General features: G+C 38.7%; 1 protein-coding gene across 13 annotated transcripts in view; it reads left to right on the top strand.

The window, feature by feature from the left end:
* The window catches only part of MYCBP2 (MYC binding protein 2), a 200,425-nt gene that overhangs the window by 6,284 nt on the left and 171,590 nt on the right, over positions 1–22,551 (top strand). For all 13 annotated transcript variants that reach the window (XM_063335960.1, XM_063335975.1, XM_063336007.1 and 10 more), the window contains exon 2: positions 20,542–20,617. In XM_063335960.1, coding sequence (XP_063192030.1) covers positions 20,542–20,617 — 76 coding nt within the window. The remainder of the gene's footprint in view (positions 1–20,541; positions 20,618–22,551) is intronic.

The following is a 22,551-nucleotide window of genomic DNA, read 5'->3' as shown; positions in this document are numbered from 1 at the left end:
AGTCCTGTGTAAACTGAAAATTTTATTTAATTGGAAAATTGATGTGCTGTTAAGTCTTGCATTAAGCTAACCTGTGTGTTAGAAAAGCTATTAAGAGTTGCTGCCAGCTGTAGGCTTTTTAGCTGTAATATAATAATGTTCTAATACTAGATTATGCTATTGGTTGATAGGTTAACTAAAACTGTGTGGTTTTACTTGTCTTTTTCACCTTATATTCTGATAAGGAAAACAGTTTTACATAGTAGTTCTTTTAAAAGTACTATAGCAGTTGCTTAGTCTAACAGTGTTTGTATTTGTGCAGTGCTAGCGTAGAAAACATAATAATGGAAGCTGGAAAGAAGCTAATAGTAACGTTATGTTGAGCAGCTTAGGATATTTATTTTATGTATATATATAAAAAAATAATGTATCCTAATTTATATAAAAGATTTGAAAAATTAAAAAACCTGGAATACATAAGAATATTCAGGTTTTGTGGGTTGATAGAAATGCATTTCCTTTTCACAAAAATTGAGGCTCAAAGAGCCTCAGAAGTTTAGTGATGCTAAAAGGGCACCTTTTGTCTTTTGTAGTCGTGCGTCCTTCTGATTCTTGTTTTAGAAGGGAATTGTGTAGTTTGGAGAGGAATAAGTGCATGTGATAGAATCCCATTGTGTGATATTTTCTCTTTGGTTTTTTTTTTTTCCCCCTGTGTTGTATGTTTTGGACTACAAAATAACACTATATGAAGCCTTTTGCTTTTCAGTTAAAAGTTCAATTATAGGCCAAACTGGAATTGAACAGAAGTTACAAAAAATTGTTAAGCTATTTTTTCTTAGCTACAAGAGTGTGCTTATGTGAGAGTGTGTCAAGTAGCAGCAGCTACGGTGTTTATACTGTTAAATAGTGACATTCTGAATGTTCACCTGTGGAGATGATTGACATGTTCTCCAGTCAGTCAATTTGTTACTGCATCATTTGTATTGGGTACCTAACTATTTAGCTGTAATATTTCAGTCATTATTGCTTATGCCTTTTTAGTGTTCATATGGTAATTGTCTCAGGAATTGACTTTTTGGTAAGGTTAGTAATAATGACAGCAGATTATCACCTTTCTTTCAATTCCCATTACCTGCTCTTGGGTTTTGACATTCCGGTAGATGCTTTTCAAACATAGGTAAGGCCTTGTGTAACTTTCCTTTATTGCTGTATTAATTCTTGATGTTTGGTGATTTCTCTATGTTGTTTACACCTTTGTGGATCTTGGCTGCTCAGCCATGTTCCAAAATACCGTACTTAATGTGTTTTAAACTTTTACAATAATTTATCCTTTCTGAATGTCGGGTTGGGGATTACTGATGAGAATATTTGTGGGGACAAATAGGTTGTAGGTGTTGGTATCTATACAATGGCAAAATTCATAACAATGGCAACAGGTCTGGCTCAAGTTTTAGCATTATAATTTTAGTAATTAAATCCATGTGAGGTCATTGCATGAATTTTCGGTGGAGTGGGTCCTGGGAATAATGAAATCTCTTCCACTTCAAGCCGGCAGACGTCGCCTGAATATTCTGCTGAAGTTAACAAGAATTGAGACTTTTCATATGCAAGCATAAGTAAAACTCTGAAGTTGGACATGAGAGGCATCAGCGTATTAGATTTCCAATGATTGTGGTTTATTCTGCTTAATATTTTAACCAGTGACTGATTTTTTTTCTAATTTATTTCAAAGTAGCTACAGCTGGAAATTCTAGGAATAATCAAAGAGTTATTTTTGCTTAACTGAAATTGGACTTTGCTTCCATTTTTTTAAGGGGATGTGAGTTCTGTTGGCAATTTTCATATAAAGTCTGATTTCCTGTTCTCGGTAATCTTTAGATTTTCTAATCTGTGTGTCCTGGGATTTTTAGACTTACTGATTTGAAACCATCTGTGTATATATTCTATTTTATATTTCCTTTTATGTTGTTGGTTTGTGGTGGGTTTTTTTGGTGTTCTTTTTTTTGTTTTTAAACTGAGAGGAAATGCTAGTTAAAGTTTACCCTGTCCGCTCTGGCATGCGGATGGTCTGTTAGATGGCAAATATAAGCAGTTAAAGTTAGTCTGGAGCTAGAGCAATTTAAGTTGTTACAGTTCCTCACTGCTGGCTATGTTAAATGTAGTAAGTGTGCTTCCTCCATACTTAACTTGATGTTGAATTTGAGCTTCTGCTATCTTAACCGTCAGTTGTGGGCGTTTGGTTTTGGTTTTCCTCCCATATTATGATCTTCCTCCTGGCCAAAATGTTTCTTTAGTGAATTCTTTTCCTGACATATGACTAGATATGTTTCACCAAAGCCATAATTTAAAGACTATTTATGCCTTTATAGGAAACACGTATGACATATCAGTAATAGTCTTTGGTACTGAAGTACTTCATGCAAATTGTTTTCCACATCCTCTGTTTACTTCGGAAACTTGATCCCTTTCAGTGTCTCTTAAATACGTGGTTGCATTTTTGTCTTTGTCTTTCTTACCTTGCTTGCCATAAACACTGCTTCACACTGAGGTGCTGATTGGAATAGTAGTATTGTAATTAACTAAAGTTTTTATATTGTAAATATAGTTTTTTGCAGCTAATCTTTCCCCGTGATCTTTCACAGCCAATTCCTAACACTGTGCCCCTCCAAAGGCTGAATACTACAAATTAGCGGAGGAGAATGGGTTCCTTGTGCCATAAGTGGCTACACTAAGGTGTATGGTTTTTGTACATTTAGATTGAATGTTTCATATATTATGAAGCATATTAATATGCTTTTTTCTTTAGTAACAATTACTTCATAGTAAATAGCATGTTATAGCTCACTGTCTCTCTTCAGACGATGAATGTGTTGATGGACTTCTTATTGTTATAACTGAACGGTACTTCGTTCTTTGCATGTAGTATATCTATGACTACTTTGGCCTGAAAATACTGTGAGGATTTTTCTTTTCTTTTGTTATGAACTTAATAATTCTAAATCTATACCAGTTGTATACCTTAGAAAAGAAACATAAATTCAGCTTCCTTGGGCCCACATAAAACTGGAGCCCTGTGGTTAGATTAGTGCCATTCCTTATTTTCATTTTCTTCCCTTAACTTTCCTTGACTTGTGTTCCCAAGCATAATTGTCTATTTGAACTGAGGTTTTTGGACTCTTGGAAAATACTTTATGGATTCCATGAAAGGGTGTTCTGGTTTAACCCGAGCAGGCAGCTAAGCACCACGCAGCTGCTCACCCGCCCTGCAGTGGGATGGGGTAGATGGTTGGAGGGATAAAAATGTGAGATCTCGCAGACTGTTTAATAGGTAAAGCAAAAGCTGTGTGCACAAAGAAAGCAAAATAAGGAACTAGTTCACTACTTCCCATCATCAGGCCAATGTTTAGCCATCTCCAGGAAGGCAGGACTGCATCGTGCATAATGGTTACTTGGGAGAAAAAGGCCCATCAACTGTGAATGTTCCCTCCTTCTTTCCTGCAGTTTTTGTTGCTGAGAATGACATCATAAGGCATGGGATATCCCCTTGGTGAGTTGGGGTCAGCTGTCCCAGCTGTGTCCCCTCCCAACTCCTTGTGCACCCCCAGCCTATTCTTGGGGCGATGTGAGAAAAAGAAAAGGTCTTGTTGTAAGCACTGTTCAGCAACACCTAGAGCATACGTGTGTTATCAACACTGTTTCCATCACAAATCCAAAGCATATAAGCTACTCTGAATAAAATTAACTTTATCCTAGCCAAAGACAATAAAAAGAGAAAGTAAGATAAGGTCAAAAAGTATAAGCCTGTTGTTCGTAGTTTAAGTTCATTAGAATAATTTAAACTGCTACTGAAAAATTTTATAAGTTTGCAAATGAAAATAGTTGGAAGCCTCTTCTCTAACTTACGCTGTGCTGCCATAGGATTTAGATTATTTTGGTCATGATCTCTGTCAGTCTGGAAAAATGTCTAGCCAAGTGTTATAACCTTAAGAGGGTTAACTCTTTGTTTTCTTTCTCCAGTGTTCTCCTTGTTGCAGCTGATTGATAACATCACTCATCTTTTTCTATTGCTGAGCCTTTAAGCCAGCAACTGTCTTTACACAGACCTGTAGCCAGTCATTTACATTACATTGAGATGAGCTTGTTCTTAAATAAGTACCTTACTCTCCTGTTTGTGTGATTTCAGCCTCTTCTTTCTTATTTTGATTATTTCACCATAAGTTACGTGTATTGCTACTTATGACTCACCTCTTATTTGGTTTTACCTTTCCTTTCTCTCCCACAAGCCAATGCATTATTCTAACAGATGTGCTCATATGTTTTCATTAAGCTTGTATGTTTTCAGAGTAGTCATGTGTCTATTCCATTTCTATTCAATCAATTGTCTATCCCATTTTATTTCTAGAATATACTGTTATACAAGGTAGATCACTGACAGCTGTAAACTGGTGAGTTTTCAGTTGTTTGCATTAGGTGGGTGCATCTTCTGCTATTCAGTGAACACAATGTAGAATTTATTTGGTTTACTTGCGGTAGTAATCACTCTAAGGATGTTATACTGTTATTAACCACTGGGAATGTGCTTTTTCTTAATCAGTACAGTTCTTCCTGAACTTCATGGAGCATCTTCCCTAAAATAAAATTCTGCTGGTATGATTCTAGCAAGATAGCTTTGTGTGCACTTTCGTTTTGGTGGTTGCGTTTAGATAGGAAAGTGGCCAAAAGTGCAGATATTGTCATCTTTGCTATGGTTGAATGACTTTTTTTATAAAAAAAAAAAAGAGTCATAAAAATATTTGTTAAGGGCAGGAGATAGATAAATACTTTTCCCTCTGCACAACTTGAGGTAGAATATTTTCCTTGCATGTGTTCTTACAGATCTAATTTCATAGATAACATTGTAGCAAATAAAGAAAAATCAGATGATTACAGAAAAGAAACTATAACTGTCAGTGGTTGTACTGAGGGACCCTTCTGTTTGTGTGGAGAACGCTTTGTAGGGGTGCTTTCTTGTATATTCTCTTTGTTTATATGAGATAGATTTATGCCATTATAGAGGCCTCTTCAGTTATAAAAGGGATCCAGATACTGTTTTGTACTTTTGCACTTTTTTGTGTTTAAATGAAAATCGGATAAAAAAACCAAACGAGCTAGTTGTTTAAAAAGTTAATGTCATAGGAAAGATAATATATGTTAATGTCACAGGCTTGAAAAATAGTTCTGAGTCGTGGAACTGAAGTAACAATTAAAACGATGTGAAATTTCAGCACGCAAACAGTAGCACATTGAAGTCCTAACTGAACAGTCAAGCAGCAAGATGGCCTTTTTCTTTTGGATGAGTGTGTGCAGGGAGGAGTTCCAGACCATAGTAAAGTGGCTGTTAGTCTCACCCATCTTCCAGATGTTTGGTGTCTTAACTGTATGAAGCTCTATATTCCTCCGCAAGCAGTGTTCTCTCACATCCATTAGTCTCCTTTTGTTTTGAGTTTTCTTAACCTTTTCTTTTCAGCTGCCTTAGAAGCCCAGTGTAGCCTGTCCTACTAGTCAGCTTCTGTTTTCACAGAATCTTCAGAGTTGGAAGGGACCTCTAGAGATCATCTAGTCCAATTCCTCTGCTAAAGCAGGATTACCTAGAGCACATTACTCAGGACGGCATCCAGGCGGGTCTTGAACGTCTCCAGAGAAGGGGACTCCACAACCTCCCTGGGCAGCCTGTTCCAGTGCTCTGTCACCCTCACGGTAAAGAAGTTTTTCTGTGTATTTGAACGGAACTTCCTATGTTCCAACGTGTGCCAGTTGCCCCTCGTCCTGTCACTGGGAACCATTGAAAAGAGTCTGTCACCATCCTCCTTCAACCCACCCTTTAGATACTTGTATGCCATAATAAGGTCTCCCCTCAACCTTCTCTTCTCCAGGCTAAAGAGTCCCAGCTCTTTCAGCCTTTCCTCATAAGGGAGATGCTCCAGTCCCTCAATCGTCTTAGTTGCCCTTCGCTGGACTCGCTCCAGCAGTTCTCTGTCCCTCTTGAACTGGGGAGCCCAAAACTGGACACAGTATTCCAGTTGTGGCCTCACCACTGCAGAGTAGAGGGGGAGAATGACCTCCTTCGACCTACTGGCCACACTCTTCCGTATGCAGCCCAGGATTCCATTGGCCTTTTTGGCAACAAGGGCACATTGTTGGCTCATGGATAATTTACTGTCTACTTTTCCTCTAAGCCCATCTTAATTGGATTGCGGTTGATGTTCCTTACCCTGATTTACGGATTTAGGTGACAGGATTTTAATGATTTTTCCATTTGTAGATATAGTGCTTAAGCCCTGACTTTCCTTTTATATTGGCATGGATGAAAATTCACATCAGAATGCTTGATTAATAATGCAAAGAAGATAGCGTATAAGCTGGTAATAGTTTGGAGGGCATACGCACGGCTGTTAGAATGACAGTTGAGGTATTGTCCACCTTACTAAAAATTGGAGTTCCTCAAGTGTTAGATGTTAGGCTTGCTAAATGAAGATGATAGCAATAATGTTAAATATTTGAGGTCATCTGAGGATACTATTGTAATTGACAATGAAAAAATACCAAACTCATTATTTGGGGGAAAAATTGATTGTCCTCTCTGAAGTTGTTTTGGGATCTGCCTATCATTCTGAGCAGTTTTCCTCTTCAATGATTCTCACTGCTGAGTTAATTAAAAAAATCTGTAGCCCTTGATGAAAAATAATAGTACTCTCAGTAGTTTTCAGTAATGGTAGGTAGCCTACAGATACCTTCAGGGCAGGGAGAGCAGTGGATGTTCTTTACCTCAACTTGAGTAAGGCTTTTGACACTATTTCCCATAGCACATCTTTGCTGACAAAGTACGGGTTAGATAAGAGAACAGCAAAGTAGATAAAGAACTGTCTGAATGTCTGAGGTTTGTGGTCAGTGACACAAAGTCCAGCTGGAGGCAAGCCATCGATAGTGTACCCTAGGAATTGATACTGGGTCCAGTACTGTTTAGCATCTTCATTAATGACCTGGATGCTGGGACAGAGTGCACCCCCAGCAAGTTCGTAGGCAGTACAAAACTGGGAGGAATTGCTCATACATCCCATAGTTGTGTTACCATTCACAGGCACGTGGACAGGATGGAGAACTGGGTTGAGAGGAATCTCATGAAGTGCAACAAGGGGAAATGCAGAATCCTGTATCAGGGGAGGAATAACCCCAGGGGGTCTGACCACCTGGAAGGCAGCTCTGCAGAGAATTAGGTTGGCATACTGGTGGACCACAAGCTGATGGTGGGCCAGCTTGACTGCCGTGGCAAACAATGCAGGCAACCTTCTGGACTGGTTTAGGAAGAGTGCTGCCAACAGGTTGAAGGAGGTGCTCTCTGCTCAGCACTCGTGAGGCTGCGTCTGGAGTGCTGAGTTCTGGGCTTCCTAGTACAAGAGAAAGACAGACATACTGTAGAGAGTCCAGTGCAGGGTCACAAAGGTCATTAAGGGTCTGGAGCATTTCTTCCATGAGGAAAGGCTGAGAGAGCTCCGACTGTTCACCTTGGAGAAGGCTCAGGGCAGATCTTATCAATGCAGGTGGGGAATGAAGAAGAGGGAGACAAACTCTTCTCAGTAGTGCCCATGGAGAGGACAAAAGGCAATGGGCACAAATTACAAATACTGAAATTCCATCTGAACACAAACATGTCTTTACTGTAAGCATGGCCAAGCACTGGAACAGGTTGTTCAGGGAAGTTGTGAAGTCTCTATCCTTGGAGACACTCAAAATCCAACTGCGTGTGGTACTAGGTGATCTACTGTGGCTGGCCCTGCTTGAGCAGGGGGTTCACAGAATCAGTCAGAGAACTACATAATTCCAAACAATTACAGGTTGGAAGGGACTTCTGGAAGTTGTCTGGTCCCCCTTTCTGCTCAAGCAGGGTATCCTAGAGCTTGTGTCCCAGGACTGCATCCAGAAGACTTTTGAATGTCACGAAGGATGGAAACTCCACAACCACTCTGGGCAACCCTCACAGCATAAAAAGGTGTCTGAAAGAGGTCCATACTAACCTGGATGATTCCATGATTTTTTTTAATTCCTAGGAAAATAGACCATGAAGAGAAGGGATCTGTATGAGGTTTACCTATATTTTCTGACAGGAGGTGTCACAGGAAGCAAATACATGGAATGCTGAACAATCAGTTTTTACAGCAAAGCTGTGTTGCAAGATGTGGTCACCATGTTACTGGAAGCATGTATTGAACCTCCGAACTATCACTCAACAGAAGTAAAGGAAATATGAGGGGAACTGAAAAGGTAGCAACAGTTGCAGTTTTAAATAAGTTAAAGCTACATATTTGTCCTAACATTCGTGTAGGAAGAGGTGCATGGTAACAAGATCTAAATGTAAGTCTTTTATTACTTAGAGTAGTTTTAAGATGCTTCAAGGTCTTTTGTGTATTAGAGCCTTGCTGGGGTAGTGGGTGGTTGTTTAGTGGCAATTAGTCCCCAGTTTAGGGATATTACTCCAAAAATCCTAGCTTTCTTCTGCAACCTGTCTTCCACTTTTTTATTTTCTTGGGTTGGTTTTTTTTTTTTGCTAGCAGATATCATATTCAAACTCCTAATGTATCACAACAGGCAAAAATACTGTCTGCAAGACAACTGCCATGCAAGTGAGCTACTTTGGCTGTGATTTTGCCAGAAGCACTAACTTATTTTTCCTACCCTGCCTGCAACTGTGCAAAGAGGGAAGGGAAGGTCAAGCAACTGCTTCATGGAGGTATTTGTGATGAAATAGTTCACAGAGCAAGTGTTCCCATCAGAGTTATTCTAAAACCCAGGGATACTAACCAGTGGCTACTGAATTTGTTTGCAAAAGGTGTTTTGTCTAAAGAGTTCTGTAGATTTTGTTGCCAAGTTACAGTGAAAGGATTTAGATGAGTGTATTTATTTCTTCCAAAATGTACGTTCTTGGATTTTTTTTCTATTTCTATTTGTGATTTGTAAGGTAAAACTTTGAGTCAGTTTGTGATGGAAGTATATGATGTAATGTATATTCTGTATGCACATGTGAGTTTCATAAAGCTTGCTAATACTTAGTTTTGCATTACACTGAGAGAGTTTCTGTGTATTTATATAGTACGTATTTGTGTGCCAGGTTTCAGTTTGTATATGTGTATTTTGGTCCCTGTCAACGATATTATGGCAAGTCCTTTTGGAAACTTGACAGGTATTGCTGTAAGTGATATGAAAAATAAAGCATTAAAAAGCTTTTGAAATTATTGTTTGTAAGCAGACCTTTTGTTTGTCAAGACAAGAACAGATTGGTGTTTTTTGTGTGGCGTTTATTTTCCTTCTTTATTTTTGCTACTGACACTGTCCATATGCGTGAAAGTGTGTTGGATGTTTCAGTGGTAGAAAGAGTGATTAGCTGTGGCTACTTAGTCATCAAAGGGAGGTATCTGTAAAGGCAAAAAGTAAAACGTGGAAAGCCTTAGGAAAGTTCAGTTGTAGGGTACTTCAGGGGAAACTCTAAACATGATAGCACATATGCTGGGTCCGGTTGACTCAAAACACTTTCACACTAATCGGTAGATTTGTGTTGGAGGGAGTTAAGATGGAGTAACCCGCAAGCGAGCTAAGAATTAGGAGTGAAGTGTAGATTGCACTTAGTACTTGAGCCATTTTCTAAGTATCTCTCATTTAACAGTTATAGGTGTAGTTTTAAAGCACTTAAGTGACACATTCTCTATGCCAACTTTGTAGAAGGCATATAGCATTTTGATTTTGCAAAGTTATTTACTTTGTGTTGCTTTATGGGGCCTGTTGTAAGGCAGTTTCTCATTGTAGAGACTTAGGATTTTTGGCAGCTGAAATAACAGTAGTGCAGAGATCGCATTGAAGTTGGAGAAATCAAAGGAGATTTTCATTGGAAGGACCCTTAATGCTTAGCTAAATATGGGAGGTTTTGTACATGGAGGCTCTTAAGAGAAATAGTTGCTTTCAAGTGGAATTAAGGCTGATGAAGATTGTACCTTCAGTAAATGCAAGGGCGTACCAAAATAGAGAGTATGAAAGACAAGCAGCAACTTTGATATGTTTTACAACAATATTCAGTGTTTGCATTTTGTCACTGGTATCTCTTTATCTCCTTGCCAACATCCAAACTCCACATATTTTTCTTGCTGTTTCATTCCCTGGTCATAAAACATTTTTTACGCTTATTTATTGATTAGTCCACTAAAGCTCTGCCCACTTTGTTTTGTTTCATATCGTTGTCAACTCCCTCGCCTGAGCCATTGCTTGTTTGTCCCGAACTTTTATTGAACTTTCTCTTCGCGTTTGTTTTTACTTTGGCTGTATGTTTGCCAGATGCTTTTCAGTTGTTAACAGCAAGTCTGGATGTGCTGTAAAATAAAATTAAAAAGCACCTTATTTATTGCAATAAGGTAGGAAATATGGTTGCACAATTTTGAGATCTCTTCAGATCTTCTGATCAGCTTTGAGAACCTTTTTTCTTTATTATTCCCCTTCCTATATTTTGAAGCCCTTATAGTTGAACTTGTGTAGCAATAAGACAGTGAATAGTAAGTTTCCTGCTGACAAGTGTACTGGTATTTATCAGCTGTGGTTCTCCGTTATTGTGTTTGATATTAAGATGCCTTGAAGCTAGATTACAAATTAACAGCTGTTTCGGAGTGCTTTGGAGGATGGAGTAAATGGCATGGGAGATAGGGAAGCCCAGCAGAGGCAGTGATTCCTTTAATGTCTCTCCATAACGGCTCTGCCCTTCATCTGTGTGATCACATCAGATAGATTATCTGCTTACAGAAGCTAAGGAAAAAAAAAAAATAAATCTTAAAATGCACGTTGTTGTAGTTCATCAGAAGAGTACCTCCATGGCTGAAAACTCTGATGCAGATCTGATAGAAAAAATAGCTCTGCTATTTGTTAGAACAAATATCAATCAGTGATTGAAGGCACAGATAGAGAAAGAACAGGCTAGAAAGTAGTTAGGTATTTTCACAATTACAATGAAATTCCCTCTTACAGTGGTTGGAAAAGCTGGCTGAGGCAATTTCAGAGCTATTGAGAATTACCTTGGAGAATTCATAGAAGATATATAAGGTTCTAGAAGACTAGTATAAAGCAAGTTGGTAAACAGTGCCTCACTGAAAAATGGATAAGGAAGGACTCGAAGTACTCTACGACGGTTTCTGTTGACTACATTTCTAAAAGTACTGGAAAAGTTATATAAATGAAGGTGATAAATTAGACACAAAATGCGTTTATGGTGAGCCCTGTCTGGAAAATTTAATATTTAGCCACTATTAAGTTGTCTAAAAGTAATTTTTCAAAAAAATTGGAAAAATAACTTTAAAATATGGGAAATAATTATGGATAATACGGAAAACAATTAGTATTTCACCAAAAGAGATCTTGATTTTAAATGCTAAGCTTGTTCTAAAATCAGGTGATGATTGAGTTTGGACCCAGTGCCATTGTAGTGTGTTCTTCAACTCAGAGCTTGCTCTGAACTGAACCAGACGTTAGAGTATCTCGTTACAGCAGATCAATTATGAGTATACCAGAGCTCTAAGTGGGCCTGCACCAAGAAGCATGTGCTGACCTTTAAGGAGATGCAAGTGAGAAAAGCTTCTGTTGCCCCTGTCATCTCATTGGCTGGACTGTAGCCTTCCTCAAGAGGAATTTTTGGGTGTGTTGCCTTCCACCTGTCAATTTGGCCACCCAGTGCAAGGTGGGTTTAAAACTACCCAGAAGACCAGCCTGGAGAGGTGGTGGGGAATGGCTGGCTGTCAAGGGGGAAGCATGTGAGAAGAGGTAGGTGGTAGCACTTGTTCTGCATCTGGATCTGTCCTAGGTCCTGAACTGATCAGTGTTGTCACTGACGTTTCAGTGTTGGAATTGAGATAGTAGGTGCAAAAGCTCATAGAGAACACAAAGCTGGGAAACATTACAGGTATACTGAAAGTAATAACCTCAACAAATGCTTAGCATCAAGAAAAAAAAATAGTCTGTAAGCACAAATTTAGAAATGACAGTGAATAAAAGGTTAGGTAGAAGTTCCTCATGACAGGTTCTACACATTGTATAGAATTATAAAGTGAATATGATTCATCAGTGTCGTGCTGTTGGAGTGTTTCTCCCTGTTTTTTTTCTTGTTTGTTTTTTTTTTTCCCCCCCTCAAAATGCATGAGAGATTCTTTTGTGTAGGATACCTGAAGCAATTCTTGACCATTTCTTTGCACTTCAGGACTCCGGGACTTATTTTGTCTCTTTCTTTTTTTTTTTTTTGGTTTTGTTGTTTTCTCAACGAGAAGGACTAGTTGCAAGTATGAAAGAAGAGTGAAATTAGATGTCTTGTGGTTTAGGCTGAAGGAACTGAGACTGCTTAATTGACAGATGACTTATTTCTACTCAGACTTTAAATAAATTCAAGCTAGCCATGGAAAAAGAGGAAAATGATTTTTCTACAATAAAGACAAAAAAAAAATCATTTAATTGTCATAATGACAATTTGGAAAAGACCTCACAAAGAGCTAGCTTTCTAGTAGGAGTACTTAGGACATGGTGGAAATGTGGTTGTTGGCAGTGTGTAATATCTCCACAGGGAAAACAGCTGCGAAGAATGAAGTGAAATTTGACTATTCCCGTGCTGGATCAGAGAATGGGAAGACTGACCTTTTGGGGTCCTCTGCAGACACTGTTTTCAGTGATTCTAGAGTACCTTCCATTTGTCGAACTGTATTTTTAGATTGCCTGGGGACGTGCACAAGTTTTCTGTACTGGAGTTTGGAAAAGTCTTGTTAAAGATTCTGTATACGGTGTCTACATTGATTCATCTGCACAGAGAAATGCTTGATTGTTGCATGTAAGCATGTTTTTTCTCATGCACTTCTTAGTGTACCCTTAGGCATTGGTTATATCCAAAAAAGTGTGGATCAATTCAACTGAGTGGCTTGTCTTAATACAGATGTATATTTTAAGTGTGGTGGAGTGGTTTTTATCCCTTGTTCTCGTGTTACCTTTGCATAGTATTGTAGGTTTGATTATGCTGACTAATTCCCATACAAGTCTGCTCTTATGCCTGAATTTGCTGTATGTTTGCTGATCCAGATGGTGAACAGATGAAAAGCTCAGTATGTCTCTACTTGGAAGCGTAATCAGAAACATGGCATGGCACCAGGAAAAATGCTAAACTCGGAATGAGAAAAAAAATCTACTCTTTCCACAATGTACAAGCAGATTTATTGTGCAGTCAAATTTTGCTTGGGTACGTAAACAAACAGTGAGGATCACAGAATAGTTGAGATTGGAAGGGACCTCTGGAGACTGTCTAGTCCAACCTTCCTGCTCAAAGAAGGATCAACCAAAGCAGGATGCTCTGGATGTTGTCCAGTAGATTTTTAATATCTTCAAGCATGGAGAATCTGTAGCCTCTCAAGGTAACCTGTTCCAGTGTTTGACCACTCTTACAGTTCTTACATTTAAATGGAACTTCCTCTATTTCACTTTTTTCCCCCCATTATCTCTTGGTCTGTCACTGGATATTGCTCGGCAGAATCTGGCTTCATTGTCGTTACTCTCTCCCATCAGGTATTCATCCGCATTGAGAAAATTCCCCCTCTGCCCTATTTTCTCTTTTCCCAGCTAAACAATCTGTGCTTGCTCAGTTTCTCCTCATGTGACAGATGATCCCTCCAGTCCCTTAAGCGTCTTAGTGGCCCTTCTCAGGACTCACTCTAGTAAGTGAGTCTCTCCTACTGAGGAGCCCAGAACTGGTCACGGTACTCCAGAGGTGATGTTGCTAGGGCTGTGTAGAGTGTAAGAGCTAACTCCTTCGACTTGCTGGCAATGCTTTGTGTGCCTTCTTTGCTTCAGGGGCAGTGTTACTGGCTTATGTTCAATATGTCTACCATGAGGACTCATAGGTCTTTTTCTCTAAAGCTACTTTCTAGTCAGTTGGTTGACAGTGTTACAGGTGCCTGAGGTTATTCATCCCCAGATGCAGGACTTTGCATTTCCCTTTGTTAAACTTCATGAGATTACTGATGGCCCATTTCTTCAGTCTGTTGGGGTCCCTCTGAATGGTGGCACAACCCTCTGGTTTATAAACCACTCCAAGTTTTGTACTGTCTGCAAACTGGCTTGAAGGTGCGCTCTGTCCCATGATTCACAACTCTGATCCTAGCAATTTGGCCCATTTCCAGTCCACATTTATTTAGCTTGTATGTCATCGGTCTGTGTATGGGGATGTTGTGAATGACAGTGTCAAAAGCCTTTACTAAAAGTTTAAATAAATGAAGTCCACTGCTCTTCATTCATGCACTAAGCCAGCCTTCTCATTGTAGAAGGCTACCAGGTTGATCAAGCTTGATTTCCTCTTCATAAATTCAAGCTGACTGCTTGCTATCACCATCTTGTCCATGTATGTTTGGATCCCTCTTGCCCTTCTTGAAGATAGGAGTGGCATTTGTTTTCTTCCAGTTCTCAGGAACCTATGCTAATTGCTCTGACCTTTGAAAGGCTGAGAGTGGCCTTGCAGTATCATCAGACACTTCCCTCAGCACTTGTGGGCACATTCTGTCAGGACCCACTGACTTATTTAAATGTTCTGTGACCTGAACATCCTTCACCGAGGGTAAGTTGTCATTACTCAGACTTTCCCTGTGGTCTTGGGGACATGGCATTGCTGAAGGCTAGTTTTACCAGTAAACATGTGTCTGACCTGTGTCCCTTGTGAATCATCCATACACTGCAGAAACCTCCTGCATTGCTTGTGCCCTGCTGTGTTCTCTTCCAGCAGATACTGGGATTGTTAACATCCCCTAGAAGGACCAGGGCCTGTGAACGTGAGGTGTCTTGCAGGCCTCATCTACTTCTTCCTGATCGGACTGTCTGTAGCAGACACCCAAAACGATACTGATCATATTGGCCTGCTCTCTTATCCTAACCCTTAAGTTCTCAATTGGCTCACCATCAACTGTTTCATGTTCTGTCTGAATCACAAAAAAGACAAGGACAAACCAGTTGTTGTTCTGCAGCAGCTATGATAAATGTTTTGGTGAAGTTTGGATGTGGGAAGGTAAAGGAAAAACCATCAAACTACATGGTAGAAAGTGAAAATTACTGTCTTTGCTGCTTTCTTTGAAGTATAATTTATATCTCCCAGAGACCAAAAGAAAAGAGTAATGAAGTCATCGCATTTTCTGGGCAGTTGTTCTATGTTGAAACAGCTTTGTTTACTGAAAATAGTCTTTTCTTCCTCATCTCTCTTTTGTAGAAAAGTCTTTGAAAAAAAATGTGGCAATCAGAAATTGTAAGGCATTTACCCAAAAATAAAAAGCACAAAGGCATGTAGACTTATGCAAATCAAACACTACCCTGACAGTTTGCTGGGCAGAACTTAAAGTAGATAAGATGAGGCAACTGTGGCTGATGTCTAACTGCTTTGGACCAATTAATCTTCCTGTAGTCTCACTGTCTTTGTGGCAAACATGATATTCCATCATGTAGTGGCAGCCTCTGGATAATGTGTTTTGTGATTTGTAGATGCGTTGTAGCAGTAACATACCTGCACAAAGAAAGCTGCTAACCAGCACTAGTTATTATGTGGTTTCTGTACATAAAAAATGAGTATTGCTGATCCTGAACTGTTACTCAGTATGGGGCAACTGAGGAAAACAGTGGAGGAAATGTCAGTTTGTGACTCCTCAGACAATGTCTACTCGCATTTCACTGCCCTTTAGTAAAGTTTGTTGGCAGATTTAGAGCTTTTTAAGGAACTTGATGCTGTGATGAAAGACCCTGAGACATGATGGTGACTACATGAGTGATAACAGCTTGCAGTTGCAGGCTACTTGACAGTTTCGGCTTGGGGTTTCACTTTGGACTGTTCAGAAGCAAATGCTTGCTGCTTCTTGTCTAGCCAAATTGACCACCAGCAGCAATAATTCACCAAGGGGAGGGAACAAAAGAATTATTTGATATCACAAATCTGACAGCGTTTCATTTCACAGTCACTGAGTGGTTGTTGCCTCTTGCGAGCATTTCCACTAGCCCTTGAATGCTTAAGCTAACTGTGCAAAGTGAAGAACCTATGGGAACAAAATAATGCAGTATATTTGTCATTTGTTTGGACATAGCATGACTTTGATAGACCTCCCCTGACAACAGTATACCTCTTCCTGAAGATACTTAGCCATCAAACCAGAGAAAGCAAGTTTAGGCAAATAGACTGAGTCAAAGTCAGTTGTAAGATTTAAAAATTTTAGCAGATGCTAGCATGCGGCTTACTAAATTCACTAATTTAAAAAAAAAAAAAATACTCAAAAATTTAATCAACAGCAGAATGACTGGGTCTAATGCTGTAGTAGCTACCGTGACCTTTGGTAGCATATTTCAGATAGAAGCAAAGGTTTTAGGTCAGACAGCTGGTGAGTAACATTTTGTGTTGTTCCTATTCTGCCTCAGCAGTGGAGACAGAATAATAATCTTTCCACTTGTCAGTGACACGTTTAGTGTAACATAAAGCCTAGGAGAGCTTATGCTGGTGTGACACTATGAAGATTAACATGGTGTTAACCCATATTGAGTAATTCAGTAACAGCACCGGGGGCGGGGATGGACAACACTCAACATATAAAGCTTCCTACTCAAATTTAAGTTTATGAATTGGAGTTCAGGACGATTGTGACTTCGAGGGAAGATTGCTCTGTTTGCATTTCCTCAGCTTTTTTTGAACTGAGTAAGAGGAGTGGTGAGACAGTGGTGAGACAGCTGAGGAGCACCCCCCCTAGTAATGCATCAAATATTGCAAATACTTGCTAATGCTGCTTCTGGTTTGAAAACAAATGAACTGAGCATGCTTTTATTTCCTTCTGCAGCACGTGCCACAAAGCTGAATAGAAGTTGCAATCATGCCATTTAACAGCTGTTTTACCTATTTTAAGTTTTCCAGCAATGGGTTGCTGCCCATCTCCTTTCCCCTCGCTTTGGTTTGAGGCAATTGTTCCGTATTCCAGGGTTGAAAATTTTAGGTCTTTGCTTTTATTCTCAACAGATTTTTCTGTGAAGGTTGTAATAACACCATTCATTCTTTCTTTGGGTCCATTTGCCACAAGTCTTTCCTTGTCAAGATGTCTTCGTGTTCTGTACTCATTTGACTTGCATTTCCTTTGTGGTCCATTTCAAAACTGCTAACTTAGTCTTAAATGTTAGAATGGCTTGAAGCAGTATGCGGAAAACCTGCCTAAGATTTGCTGATAATCAGTGTTTGGTTTGTGTGAACTAAACGGTATCAACAGCAGAGTTAAAAGTTAAAGGCTTAAGGCCTTGTGCCACTGGAAGCAGATTGTCAGCATGGAGTTTCAGGACCTTTACAAATGGCAGTTTACAGCAATTTACAATTGTTAACCAAAACCATAATTAATAATTTAGCTAAAAAATCCAACCGAGCCATATCGGGTCTTGTTAATCTTCAGGCAGTGGAAGAGTCAGGCTTATAATTAACACGTGTGGTTTCCAACAGGAAATTACTCATAATCTGCTAAACGTTGTTTTTCATGAATATACTTGCCCATATTTTATCCTTTCTATCTGAATATTAAAACCTCCTAGCAAAATGATATACAGCAGTAGCACTGTGGATATCATATATATCTTTATATGTTATATGCTGATATGTTATAAACGTATTAGAATTATGCATCATAATGATAGATTGCTCAGAACTATTTATAAAGTTAGTGTTGATGATTTTCTTATTTTTTAATTAATCACTTACTAGTTCTGAAGTTTCATTTGGTTACAGGAGCAAAGCATACTTGCCAAAAAAACCATTGGTATTTCGGTATCCTTGAGGTTTTGTTTTAAGAAAAAGTAGGGAGATAAATGTGGATTCTCAATACAGCATTTCTATACCCGAATTGTTTTCATGTAGAAAATTGCTTAAGCCTAAAACTTGCTGAAGATAATGACTGTTACAGTGGAGTGACTACGAAAAGTTTATACTTGCAGCATTTTTAATGGTTGATGTGTGAATGAGGAAGATCGTAGCACCACCGCTTGGAATCTGCAAGAGGAAGTAAACCTGTTGCTGATCTTTCCTACTTGGTAATGGGAGAGAACATTGCCTAGGTATCATTGACAAATGAAGTTAGTCTGCAAAATGGTGGGGGTTTTGTCACTTTGGAAATGAGCCCAATCTTAGCAAGGGGAGGAAAAAAAAAAGGCTGAATTTTGGGGGTTTCTAGATATATACGTACACACGGAGAAATACATACAAAAATACACGGGTTGGTCCTGTGAAAGTTTTACAAGATGAAAAAGTGCTTATAATGTTTGCAGACTATAAAAAATTTGGAGACTTTGCAAGGATTTTGGCAGGCATGATTACATTTGAAATGTCTTGGCAACTTGAGTTAGTGTCCTTTTTAAAAAAAAAAAAAGAAAAAAGCAATGCTTATCAAATTGTCTCTGCTAAGTGCAAATTGTACTGTGTTTAAAGGGCATAATTAACAGCATAACTAGATAAAGAGTATTGGAAGCTCAGATTGGAGGTTTGCAGGAAAATGTTTTCAAATTACTCCTGGTGACATAGTTCTGCCATGCCATATTGCTGTGAAGCTGCTAAATAATACCTGGAATACAGTTAGAAGTGTGACCTTGGAGGCGTATGAGGCAATTCTTCTTCCTCTTCTCAATAGCAAATAATAAGTACTGTTTTCAGTTTTTGTTGATGCGGTTTACTCGTGGTATGGACTGAGATCGCCCAGAAGTCCAAAATAAGTCAGGACTTTTACACTTAGGGTAAAAGTTTCATAAAAGGTTATTTGGCTCCGAAGGAGAATATGGAATGGCTACAGAATGGAAGGGATTGCAGTGTTCTTCGTATTTGACAGCATAAGAATAAGAATTAACTGCATTAAACTCTAATAAGGAAGAAAAAACTTGTCCAATGTAAGAATAACTAAATAGTGGACTATGGTGTTTGATTATAGAAGTTTGGACACTAATGGTTGACATTTCTTCCTCCCTGCTTCTTCAATAGTTTGTATACTGTTACATATTGAAACTTGGCAGTTGAAGGAATGTTAGGGGATTACCCACGTTCTCTTTATAAGCTTTAATTTACTGGGGAGGGTGGAGGGGTTCCCCTTCACTGAATCCCTTCCCTTAACTCCAGGAAAATCGTGGTGGTTCCTTATAAGAAGAGTGATGAGCTGATTTATTCCTGCAGGAAGTGTCTTGATAAGGAGTGTACCTTCCTCTTTGTTAATAGGTAAAGATGAGAAAAGTGATGAAATTTCTAGCAGGCAGCTTTCTTGGGGATGCTCTGCAGGGGTTCTTTCTTTGAGCTTGTTTTCTGACTGGTGGCCATTGGTCGAACTGTAGTTTCCAGCTTTTGACTGCTGCACTGTGGACTTGTATACTCTTGCAGTCAGAATGCTGTACAGGAGGGAATAGTAAGCAATAGGGTTTTAGTCCCTCAAAATTTTTATTTATAACAAAGTTGTCTGAATAAAATACTAAGGTTCTCCTGATTCTCAATCTCTTTCCAATTTGTTACCTGAAAGTGCAACTTCTTACTGCCTGTGTTTTTCAGATTCCATAATTTTATTTTTCCAACTAATCTGAACTGTAAACTATTTGGTAATGTGTAAGTGGCACGGAGAAATGTTAGTAGCTGTTGCTTAAAGTCCTGTATAGGATGAGCTGTATGCTGCACAGATAACATCTGCCTTTTTTTGTGTGGAGGGTTTGTAATCTGGACAGGCCAGAGAAATGTAGAGTGAGTTAAAAAAGCATGCATCTCAAACAGAGTAATCTCTGTGATGGTGACAAAATAATTGTGTGTGTGTATAGTGTATTTTTTTTAAGGATTTTTTGTCGTTTCTTTTTTTTTTTACTGTGTAGTAAAATGGAGGAGAAAAAGAATGTGATAGGAATGAGGTGTGGGCAGAAGAGGATTAGAGAAGTGTGTGTTAGCTAGAGCTGTATGTCAAGGGATGGAAATGAAAAGTCTGTAAACTGAGGGCGGGAAAAGTCCAGACAAAATTAAAAAAGCTGTGTTCAAAAGTTACGGTTTCTTCGACCAACTGAACTTTCTGCCAAATGATACAGTTTTAAAGCTTCCTTTTTGTCTTGGAAGGCTTGAATCTTTATCTGGTAAAGACTTCACAAAACATACATGTTCTTTACCAACAGATTATGTTACTGAGAATTGTCAATAATTCTTACTTCTAGCATCGGTGTGGCACTAATGCACTTGTAATAGAAACAGTAGGGTAAACCAGTATAAAATATAGGTATTTTTTTTGTCTGTTGTAGCTGTGAGAGTAAAGGCCCTTAATTCAGTGGAGCATTAGGAAAGCATCATTTTAAGTGCTTTGTATTCTGGTTTCTACTCTGAAATTATGAAATTGGTTCCCTTTGCTTAGGTAAAAAAATTCTAGATGAGTTCTGACTTTTTCCTCCGCTGGTGCAGCTTTTTACCATGGGGTATGGAAGGGAGTTTAATTCTTTTGTTCTCATGGCTTTTCTGCTCTTTTTCAGAAGTAAGAAACTTTTTAGCAAGAAAAAATTGAAAAGGAAACAGAAGACTAAATTGAAAGTAAAAACGCGCAACAAGGTAAGTCTGTAACTAACTCGACGAAGTTCTGACTCAAAAATGAAAATAATTTTGAGAGAAACATAAGAAAAATAAGTCTAACTAGCAATTTATTTGTTTAGAAAGCATAATAATAGACCAATATTGTTTGTATGTTTACTGTATTCTACTGTATTAATGTATGATGCAATTATTAACCTTATTCAAGTGTTTGCTACTAATGTTTAGCACGAAATAATATGAACAACGTTTTTGGTTCTCCAGTTCCTAAACTGTAAATGTAGCTAAACATGTTGGTGTTGTAGTAAAAATTTAAGAGATGCGTGTCCAGCCAACAGTTAGAAACTACTGCTGCAGAGAGTTCTATCCATACTGGCTAAAGGAGAAAGGGAGCATTCAATATCTAAGGAATACAGAGTTGCCTTTGAAAATCTCTCCATCATGGAATAGATGATACTTATCAGTTTCTATTGATATTTTCAAAATATCAACCCATGTAACCCCTGCCTCCATCACTTTAAATGCATGGGAGTAGTATAGTGAACTTCATAAAAATGTTTCCGTGTTTAATTGTTGCAGAGAAGAAAACTAGACAGAACCAACAGTATTATAAAATACTGCTCTGCTGCATTCATTCTGTATTAGAGAGCTATTATTTCTGTTGAAGCTAGAGTCTTGGAAGGATTTTCATGAAGGCTCACTGCAGGCATGAAGGCTTCTTCCTAGGTTCCCATTGTAATCAGTAAAAAGAGACTCACTTCTGGAATGGTTCTGAAGGACAGAACCACTGAAATATCCAGAGAAAACACTTTCTAGTGTGTTGAATGCCCTTATAATACAAATACGCTGTAGATCAGATTGGCCGTCTTATCCCTATTTGCCAAACCTCATGTAGTTACTCTATCTGAAGACATATGACTTTGGGAGGGGGAAGCAAGCCCTGTATCTCTTCATTTGGTGTTGCCTTTTTGGATACTTACCAGGTAGTTCTGCTTATCTCAAGTAGTGCAGCTCCAGACTATGGTATAGAAGGGGCTTATCTTCACTTCTGTTCTCAGTATTGTACAGTGAAATATTTCTGGTCCAAACTGAATTTTTCAGCCCTTTCTTCAGTTGCTATGATACTAGAAGTTTTAGCCCTGTTCCCTTCAAGATTTTATCAGACCCGCTGTCTACAGAAAACCAAGTTAAAAATTTGTAAGAAAATTTGCAGGCTGTATTTAGTCTTTGTGTGTTCTGTCTGGCGACAGAATCTTGTGCTTTTAAAATAAGGTAACTCTTCATCTTTGGCCATTGTTATTTAAGGAGAATGTCATCTTTCTGGAGAGTGATGCCCTAGTTGAACTGCCGAGTAGGAAGCTAAATCCAGAACTGCTGTTCTTCACAAGCTTGACAGTCAAATGTGCTTTTTGGATTTAGTTGCACTGGATAAATGGATTGGCAGGATCCCTTCTGAATGGCCAAAGACCACACGAGCACATTAAAGTTCTTGTCAGTAGTTCTAGATTTGTCACTAACTCATCATTTCTGTACCTCATGCCTATGCAGGGTTGTTTTCAAGATTTTTCTTGGATTTTAAACAGCTTCTGCTTGAAGCATTAAGTGAGACGTAATGTGCCTTTGAAAGGCATAATGGGTTTTTGCATGTCTTTTACTGATGCCTCTATTCTAGATAGTCTTTGAGGCAGGCTGGGGTTGACCAGCAGAGTGTTGGCGTTTATTCCAAGTCACTGAGCTATAGAAAGGCACTCCAGCTTATTCCTGCATGATAGCAGGAAACTATTTCCTGAAAACAGTGGATAGGGAAAGATAAAATCAGCTTCATGTCTTCAGGTTATCAGACTTTGTTTACTGCCAAAGTGGGATGGTTTTTGGTTTTGGTTGTTTTCTTGGGTTTTTGTTGTTGTTGTTGTTGTTTTTCCCATATGCTTTTCAATGAATCCCCATGCTTACCA

This window comes from Chroicocephalus ridibundus, chromosome 1 (genome assembly GCF_963924245.1).
Source record: "Chroicocephalus ridibundus chromosome 1, bChrRid1.1, whole genome shotgun sequence".
Lineage (NCBI taxonomy): Eukaryota > Metazoa > Chordata > Aves > Charadriiformes > Laridae > Chroicocephalus > Chroicocephalus ridibundus.
The sequence above is the reverse complement of the archived record's forward strand: the minus strand, read 5'-3'. Positions and strand labels throughout refer to the sequence as shown.